Source organism: Nylanderia fulva, unplaced genomic scaffold (assembly GCF_048542155.1).
Source record: "Nylanderia fulva isolate GAGA-0341 unplaced genomic scaffold, ASM4854215v1 Scaffold499, whole genome shotgun sequence".
Taxonomy (NCBI): domain Eukaryota; kingdom Metazoa; phylum Arthropoda; class Insecta; order Hymenoptera; family Formicidae; genus Nylanderia; species Nylanderia fulva.
The window spans coordinates 1-9,850 of NW_028190586.1; the positions used below are offsets into that span (position 1 = coordinate 1).

At 41.2% G+C, this 9,850-nt stretch overlaps 1 protein-coding gene across 1 annotated transcript; it reads left to right on the forward strand.

Moving 5' to 3' along the window:
- Positions 1 to 994: 994 nt before the first annotated feature.
- LOC146721349 (uncharacterized) lies at positions 995 to 3,013 on the forward strand. Its single transcript, XM_085486934.1, has 3 exons — positions 995 to 1,544; positions 1,664 to 2,481; positions 2,696 to 3,013. The coding sequence occupies exons 1-3, from the start codon at positions 995 to 997 to the stop codon at positions 3,011 to 3,013; spliced, it is 1,686 nt and encodes a 561-aa protein (XP_085343060.1).
- The last annotated feature ends 6,837 nt before the right edge of the window (positions 3,014 to 9,850 follow it).

Genomic DNA, 9,850 nt, shown 5'->3' on the forward strand with positions numbered 1-9,850 from the left:
AATAATTTTAACCCTATACTCAAAATTATTATTAAACCTAGTTGTCTTAATGTAGATAAAGCAATAATCTTTTTCAAATCAATCTCAAAATTAGCCATTAATCCTGATATAAATATTGTAAAAATTGAAAGATAAAATAAAATTTTATCCACTCTCTAAATATAAAAACTTTATTAAACCGAATTAATAAATATGCCCCTGCAGTTACTAAAGTTGAAGAATGCACTAATGCTGAAACTGGGGTCGGAGCGGCTATAGCTAAAGGTAACCAAACTGAAAAAGGAATTTGAGCTCTTTTAGTAATCCCAGCTAAAAAAATCATAAATAAAATTAAAATTTTTATATTATATCTATAATATAAATTCTTCACCTTCCATATATAAATATATCCTAATAGATATTAATAAACCAATATCTCCTATACGATTACATAATACTGTGACTATCCCAGAATTAAATGAAATATAATTTTGATAAAAATAGTCTTACTAAATTCAATTCAAAAACCTCGATCGTTCGTCAAAGATAGTTGGGAGTTCGTCAAATCAATAAATAATAAAACCATAGAGTCAACCGATATAATGGTGTCGTTGGATGTCTCTTCACTCTACACTAATATTCCGAAGGAACTAGTCATAAAAGGTATAGAAAAGAGATGGAATGAGATATCGGGACATACTAATTTTAGTTTTCAACAGTTCAGGCATGCGATTGATGCAATATTGTGTTCAACTAGTTTCATGTTTAATGGGATAGCTTATGAACAGATTATTTACTTAACAGATGTATCGGCAGATCCTAGTGCATCCGGACGATCGAAGCCTGCAGCGAATCCTGTGGAGAGACGACTCTAAGAACGACGTCCAGGAGTTCTGGCTATGCACGGTCACTTACGGGCTCTCATGCGCCCCGTATCTGGCCATCCGTACCTTACGCCAACTCGCCGAGGACGAAGAGCATCGCTTTCCGAAAGGCGCCGACATCCTGCGGAGCGATGTCTACATGGATGACATCCTGTCCGGTGCCGAAGAATCAAGAGGAAGCAGAATCTATGGTGAGGCAGCTGACAAATATATGCACGGCGGGCGGGTTCACACTAAAAAAGTGGTCTACAAACGCCTCCTACCTGCTGAGCCTCGTGGAACCGGACGCGCGCCTGCAACAAGAGGCCAGATGGTGGCTGCCCGGCGAGAGTCATTCCACTCTCGGCCTTCGATGGCAACCGTGCGACGACCGCTTCGCCTTCGCCACCCACCGGATCACTCTCTCAGCGGTCACCAAAAGGTCGGTCCTTTCTTTGACGGCCAAATTATTCGATCCACTCGGCTGGCTGTCTCCAACGACTGTGCTGGCCAAAATCAACATCCAGGCTACCTGGCTACTAGGTCTCGACTGGGACGCGTCTCTGCCAAGCGAGGAAGCCAGAAAATGGCTGCGATTCCAGGAGGAGCTAGCGGCATTGGAGAAACTAGTCGTGCCTCGTTGGTTAGGAGCCCTAGCTGACTCCCATCAAGAGGTTCACGGATTTGCCGATGCCTCCGAACGTGCCTACGCCGCAGTCATCTACCTGCGAACAAACACAAACGGAGTTAGGAGAGTGACTTTATTAGCTGCGAAGACCAAGCTCGATTGGTCGCCCACGTCGTGCCTCTTATTGGCGCAGAAAAGGCGCCTCTCCATCTGTGGTCGGATTCCACCGTGACTCTCGGCTGGATCCGGGGCCACCCTTCGTCCTGGGTCACTTACGTCGCTAATCGGGTGAGTGAGATCCAGACGCTGACTCCGGACGCCCACTGGCACCACGTCCCCGGCCGAGAGAATCCCGCGGACTGCGCGTCACGAGGACTCTACCCCAGCGAGCTTGTGGACCATTCACTATGGTGGCAAGGTCCGTCGTGGCTGTCCTCCGAGAGCCAACCGTGGACGATCAACTGCGAGGAGCCACCAGAGGATGACCTCCCAGAGAGGCGCGTCCGCGCCCACGTCGCCGCCATCGCCGAACAAAGGACTGAGCCGGAGATGCTTCTTCGATACTCGTCGCTACAACGCCTGCTCCGGATCACTGCGTGGTGCCGTCGCTGGCTGCGGATCCATCGTCAGGACCACCTCGCGCATGGCCAGCCCGGCTTGAACAGCGCCGACGAGATCGAGGACTCCCGGATCTCCTGGTTAAAAATCATCCAGGCTGAAACATACAAAGAAGAACTGAGACACCTGAAGAATGGAAAGCCTCTGCCGACTCGAAGCTCCCTACTGAAGCTAAGTCCTTTTCTGGACAGTGAGGGACTCCTACGCGTCGGCGGGCGCCTTAAACACGCTGCACTGCAGTATGATGCCACGCATCCAACCATACTACCAAGCAGATCTAATTTTACTTGCCTCATCATCGACGACTACCACAAGCGGACGCTGCACGGCGGCACCCAGTTGACCTTGTGCTCTCTTCGCCAGGAGTATTGGGTCCCTCGAGGTCGCGCTCTAGTGAAGAGCCGCATCAGCCGGTGTCTAAGGTGCACCAGATGGCGGGCTGCCATCCCTCAGCCACTGATGGGGGACCTCCCGGCACCACGAGTTACTCCAGGCCGGCCGTTTCTGCATACCGGCGTAGACTACGCCGGACCGATTTGGATGCGAACAGCAGGGGGCCGCGGACTCAAGGCGACAAAAGGTTTTATTGTTGTCTTTATTTGTTTAGCTTCCCGAGCAGTCCACCTCGACGCGGCCTCGGACTACACCGCTGACGCCTTCCTTGCCGCCTTGCGTCGGTTCGTCGCCAGGCGAGGAGTCTGCCACTCGCTATATAGCGACTGCGGCACCAACTTCGTGGGTGCCGATAAGCAGCTTAGGCAACTATTCTCCGCCGCCAGTGCCGACGGACATCGCATCGCAACCTTCGCCGCCCAGGAAAGAATCCGGTGGCGGTTCAACCCGCCGGCTGCACCTAACTTCGGGCGGTTTATGGGAAGCTGCCGTGAAAGCGATGAAAGCACCACCTTCGGCGAGTCATCGGTGACGCCACCCTCACCTACGAGGAGATGACTACTCTCCTAGCCCAAATTGAGGCCTGCCTCAATTCCAGACCGCTGCAGCCTTTGTCTGACGATCCGGAGGATGTAGCCGCACTCACACCTGGTCACTTCTTGGTCGGCTCCGCTCTCTCGGCGATCCCCGAACCGTCGCTCGAACGAGAGCCGTCGGCACGTCCTCTCACGGTGGCAGCTCCTGCAAAACATGAAGGACCATTTCTGGTCTCGGTGGGTCAGCGAATACTTACAACACGCTGGCCCATCGGCCGAAATGGTCCCGAATTAATCAGGAGGCTCGCGTCGGTCGAATCTGCCTCGTGGCGAAACGAAATAACACCACCAACACGGTGGCCGCTTGCGCGCATTACACGACTGCATCCAGGTTCCGACGGTAACGTTCGCGTAGTCGACGTCCGCACCTCGACCACAAATTTGGACGCGTCCCGTAAACAAGTTAGTCTTTCTGACCGACGGCTCCGAAGACTCACTCGAATCGCAATCACGCATCGTCCGCGATTAGTTTAAAAAATTTACACTTTTCTCTATTCCATATTCACATTCATTTATTTTTTTTCACTAAATTTCATTATTCTCCTCACATTGTACTTCACACTCACAGTCACTTGCACATCGCAAGCATACGGTCCTACGCGACGCTTAACCTATACGCGTCTATACGACTCCCAGTATAAACAGCTGATCGATTCAGCATTCCGTTCTCTAAATCAATCGGAGCACGTGCGCTCCACGTGTCACGTCACGCACGAGCGCGTGAATAGGCTCGTGCCCCACTCTCGCGCTGAGAACACGATTGCAGGTATATTACTGCAAGGCGGGCGGAATGTTCGAGATTCGAACGGTAATAACCCGCGGACAAGAAAGCGTTAAAATATTCATGCATCTCGATCATGGCCTCAATGCAGCATGCATATAATTTATTAATTAATATCGTGGTCTAACATGCGTATTTTAAATTATATTTAAATTAGCGCTCGGCCGCGAGAGTATACGGATACTCCGCGCCTTCGAAAATAAGCGCTTAAAACAGTCTAAATTGTAAACACCGCTGTCGCGCGAGAGGAGAGAAAAACAAGTAAATAATTACAGTAAACGTTCCTTCGCCCTTAATATCACAATAGAACGACAGCAAATGTACTCGAATATTCTAGAATTACAAGGCCTATATAAGCCTCCTCTCCTCTCGCGACCGCGGCGCTTTTTCCGATTGCTCATCGCGAATAAAGTGTGTTCATACGATAAAGATTGCTTGTCTTTGTCTAATTCATTACCGTTGCTTGCGGACACTTAGTAATTTACGACTCGGCTAATTCTCTCGGTAAATTCGGTGCGGTATATTAATTGTAATTTTTGTTAATAGTTTATATAAATATATTTTTTTTGTGAACGTTACGCGTGTGTCGAGTGTTGTGTCTATTTCTCGGTCTCGCTTCCGACCACGTCCTATCCATCTTTCCGTCGCGCACATTATTTTAGTTAATTGTAAGTTGAAAACATAACATAAATTAAGTAATAAATAGACAACAAGTTTGAAATTACATAAGGTGTTCAAATAATCCGCCATTAACTTAAATGAACAAATTAGCACGATTTAAAAGATAATTTATCGCTCGCTGTAAACATTGGTCTGTCTATTAAAGCAACTCTTTAAAGAAGGCTCAAACGTAATTTTGTCATTCTTTATTTTCGACTTATTTTGACTTGACAAATTCATTCCCCAAAAATGCGGTGTGACTTATGATACACCCTGTATATATATATATATATATATATTAGAGAGACGCGGTAGTGTCTCCGGCCATGTTCAAACCCTAAAAGACCCTAAAAGACACTACAAGTCTCCCTATCCTGCACCATCAAAGTCATTTTTTGGAGGTGTAGAACTACTAAAATATAAAAAATTTTGAATTGCACGTAATAGTAATATAACCTAAAAGGGCGGCATCGCCACGAGTAATTTGAGCCAGAAAAAAATAAAATCGGTTAAGCCTTCTGGAGATACAAGCGGTCGAAAAAGTGACGTTTTCAATGAAAATGAAGTAACTCGTCTTCTCTGTCCGCTGACGTCATCAGGATTATATATATATATATAAATCTCTTCTCACTTTCACTCACACCTCCCTCAACTTCCACCCACCCCTTTCCCTCCCACATCCACGCCCCCGCCCCGCCCCTAACCCCCACTACCACCCGCACTTCCACCCCTCTTACGCCTCTTTCACCCTCTTTCGTCCTCTCTCACCCTCTTATCGGCGTTCGTCCTCTCTCACCCTCTTTCACCTTCTTTCGTTTCGGTCCTCTTTCACCCTCTTTCCGCCCTCTTTTCATCCCTTTCGCGTCCCTCGGTCACCCTCTTTCGCCCTCTTTTCATCCACCCTCTTTCGGTCCTCTTCACCATCTTTCGCCTCTTTTCTTTCATTCACCCTCTCTCTCGTCCTCTCTCAACCCTCTTCATTCCCTCTCAATCCCTCACATCTTCACCCTCTTTCATTCCCTCTCACTCCCCTTTCGTCCTCTTTCATTCTCTTTCGGTCGCTTTCACCCTCTGTTGTCCTCTTTCACTCTCTTTCGTCCTCTTACCCTCTTTCGTCCTCTTTCACCCCGCTTTTGTCCTACCTCACCTTCTGTCGTCCTCTCTCTCACCCTCTTTCACCTTCTTTCGTCCTCTTTCAACCCTCCTTCGCCCTCTTTCATTCACCCTCTTTCGTCCTCTTTCAACCTTCTTTCATTCTCTCTCACACCCTCTTTCATTCCCTCTCACTCTCTTCACCCTGTTTCGTCGTCTTTCATTCATTCACCCTCAGTTCATTTCCCTCTCACCCTCTTCGTTTCGTCGTACCTCTTTCACTGCTCTTTCGTCCTCTCTCACCCTCTTTTATTCTTTCCTCACCCTCTTTCGCCTCCACTCCTCACCCTCTGCCGTCCTCTTTTTCACTCTCTTTCATTCTCGTCACCCTCTTTCACCCTCTTTCGTTCCGTTTTCACCCTCTTTCGTCCTCTTTCGGTCCCTCTTTCGCTTGTCTTTCACATTTCATCACCCGAATTCGTCCTTTTTCAGCCCTCGTTCGCGATCTCGTCTTCTCTTACCCTCATTCGTCCTCCTCACCCTAATCTTCCACATCATAAAATGAAAAGGTAACACAGCCGTGTTTCAACCAAGGTCCTCAAAAATTAACCGTTAAAAATGTAAAACGATCTAATCATAATTATCACGAAAAGTGCTGATATGTATATTCAAGGTGCCAGTTCGAAGTGACACGTAAGTGTAGATTATCGAATTTTAGTAATAAATATTACCGATTAAAGTAACTGATATTTTATTTAAGTGCAAGTTCACATTTGAACTACTCATATAAGTAAACTGATTAACATTTGATTCTAGCAAAATCCGTGCGATATGTTTGCTTAGTGCCAACACTACTAAAGTAGTCGTTTATAAGATATTTGATATGAATTCATACTAGCCCGTACAATAAAAAGGATGCTCGTTGTGCTTATCCAAACATCTTCGTCTTTACGATAGCGTAACTTTATATAAAAACTGCTTACGAGCAAGGAACATAGTTTAGCACCACTTATATGAGACATCCCTCTCACGGAGTAATAAATTGTTTTGTGCCGTTAATAGATAACAATGGTAAAAAGTTACAAATGTGGCATTGTGATGAGAACAATGCACATATATAGCTTTCCATGGAAAATTTTGTAAATTTTTGGAACTGTTTGAAGAAGGTACTTTGGAAAAGATAATGAATGGGAAATTCTTAGCGCAGCTAAAAAAATTGTTCCGTTTTAACGTACGCGTACAGATTAGGACATCCCTGGAATGCGTACAACTCCGAATCTTCGCAGTCACTACATTAGCAACTATAAAGACTTTTAATCGCAGCCCGTCATTTTCCTTCGTGAGGAAGTCGAAGAAATGTTTAACAATGTTGATCGCCAATTCTATGTTTAGATCAATGTGAGTCATCTTTTAGAATTACATCCATCAATAATGAATATTAGTTGAAATTTCCAATGTATTTTAAGAATAAAGCAATATTATATTCCCACAAATGTAACTGATGTGTTTGTTTTTGGATCGGGAAAATTTCTCGCAAAAATTACGAATCATGTAACATCATGCAAAAGCGATTGTTATGATTGTTTTTTGGACCACGTAGTCCTTTGCATCTCTGACGAAAAAATTATGCTTGATAAGAAGACGTTTTCTCTAAAGCTCGAAATCTGAGGAAACATAGACGATACCTTTTGGAAATCTGCGATCAACGCTAACATGAACACAGTACATAATACTGAATTCGTTTGTGAAGCTTTGTTTGTGGTAAATTTCAAAAAGGCGTGTTGCCTTCTACTTGTCATTTTAATAATCGTGGCGGTACAAACCATTACCAGATGTTTTTAAAATAAATAAAAACACTATAAACAAAATTATTTTTTTGTAGCAAAAATTAATTTTCGCTATAACAACGCACGCCCTCCCTTTTTGGCTTTTGTAGTTTGTCATTTATATTTATATTTGAATGAAGATATATTTTATATTTGATAAAAAAAATTTTTAATCTCATTTATTTTATACTTTTATGATAATTTGAAATTTTAAAAAGATAGCTACAAGAATTTTGAAATTTTAAAAGAAAAAGCTACGAGTTTTTTACGACCTGTCATTTAAAAAAAATTTAGTGTTTTTAAAAAAAATGCCTAAACGGAGGCACACCTCTTGCAAAAGCGCAAAAGCAAACATAAAAATTCGTTTGGTTGAATTCTTTGCATACTTCTGGGAATCAAGTCATTTTACGCTTTGCGCCTATGCAAAAGTGTGTGCCCCCCCGTAACCTTTCCAAATTGCACGTTCCACATGCTGCGTCAAAAACGCCCCGATGCTTCTCTCTCTTTCCAATCATTTCCTATTCAAGATAAAAAGGAAAAGGGGAAATGTCTCTGAGGGCGTTTCCAAACCAGCCTATGCATGAACCCGACGCAAAAAATTTTTGTAAAATTTTATTTTAAAAAATTTTGATAAATTTTTATAAAACGCGAGAAATTATTTTCCCAATTTATTTTTTTTAAATATTTGTTAAGATTATTAAAAAATGTTAAAATCTTTTTTAATTATTTTTTTATTCCGTTTTAAAATTTATTATCGCACAAATAAACAATCTATTTCTGATTGAAATAAAAAATTTTGAAAGATACTTTTAAAAAATTATTTCTTATGGGGAAAACCTTTCAAATAAATTTGGGAAAAAAAAATTGAGTAAAAAGTTTAACAACTTCAGCACGCCGGATTTCCCCCCGTTTAAACTAAGTTTATCTTTAAACCAATCCTCATGTCCCGTTTGCAAAAAATCTTTATTAAATAGAAGAAAAAAATGTCTTTTTTCAGTATTTTTTCGACAGTCTTTGGCCCGCCCACTTAATTTCAAAGTTAGATAAAAATTCTATTTTGTACATATTTTTTCTGAAAAATTACAAACTTCAGAAAATAAAAAAAAAATGGGAAGCTTTTGAAATATAAGCTTTGCAACCTCGTTGGATTAATTTTTTTCTAAATTTTTCGAGTTACAACTGCCCAATTTCGTGTGTTTTTTGGAAACAAATAACAAGCTTTAAAAATAATTATTAAAATACAAATTAAAATCTAGAATTTCGGAAAATAGCTTGACATAAAAAAAGAAATCCAAAGAACAAAAAATTTTAAACAACCCCAGGTCGTTCATCCACAAATTTAAATGGAATAAAATAAAAATTCTTGATAAAGAAAATTTCCTCGGAAAAAGATTAATCTCCGAGATGATTTATATTAAAAGAAAAACAAATATTTTGAACTTGCAAACGGACACAGAATGTTTACCTGATACATATATAGACAGTATTGATAAACTACCAAAACTCTGAAAATAGAGCACAAAGATAAAAGTAAAAAACCGCTCATTATCACCTTTCGATCATTTTGTCTATATGGCATTGTGAGTGTGCGGATCTCAGGAATCGATGTTCCCCCTACACTACTGTTGTACGTTGCAATTTAGTCATATGTAAGTCTATAAACATCTTCGTTTTCGTACAACCTATTAAGTTTAAATAAATCAATAACTATTAATAACGTTATAGGAATTCAAATTAATTTGTTTTCAAATCATCATGTGTCTATCGGGTCTTATAACCGGAGTAGAAACAAAATTTACGAATTTAACCATCACATTATGACTACGTGGAGAAATTTGCTTTCATTTTTACATCTTTTCTCTTTTTTTTCCCATAATATTTGTTAATCATTATATCTATCATTGTATTTTAATGCGTTACATACTCTATGACATTTTTGATTACGCTTGAGTATATGTTACCGTTATGACACCTTTTATTTTTAAATTCAAAATTTAATTAGCGTTGATAATGGTAAAAAATTGACCGAAACGTTCGCGTGTATTTGTATTTAAAGAAAGGGTTATGTTTATCTCTTTGTCGCCTTATTAAATTCATTTAGACATTAGATTAAGAATTATCTTTAAGACTTTACTTTTAATCTAATTTGATTTTTTTTATTACTGCTCTGTAACACCTTTTTTCAAATTTATTATAATTTATTAAGAGCCTTGACTTTTACGATTTAAAATACTAAATTTTTAGTTTAGTTTAGGCAAAGTTTAAGTTAATAAAATTTAATTTAAGGTTTTTGTTAGTTACAAAGATGCTAATTTAAAAACTAGGAGCATTAAAAAATGATGATCTTTTTCGACATTTTCGCTAAGGAAAAGTCATCTCCAAATTGCCTCAGGAATCTTCCATTAAAGTGGGGA

What these genes read in the sequence shown, in the direction of transcription:
- LOC146721349 (XM_085486934.1), top strand. Translation starts at nt 995, where the DNA reads ATGTCTACATGGATGACATCCTGTCCGGTGCCGAAGAATCAAGAGGAA. An exon ending in ATTTGCCGATGCCTCCGAAC is followed by an intron (nt 1,545 to 1,663) that starts GTGCCTACGCCG and finishes TTATTGGCGCAG; the next exon opens with AAAAGGCGCCTCTCCATCTG. An exon ending in TCCCTCGAGGTCGCGCTCTA is followed by an intron (nt 2,482 to 2,695) that starts GTGAAGAGCCGC and finishes TTATTTGTTTAG; the next exon opens with CTTCCCGAGCAGTCCACCTC.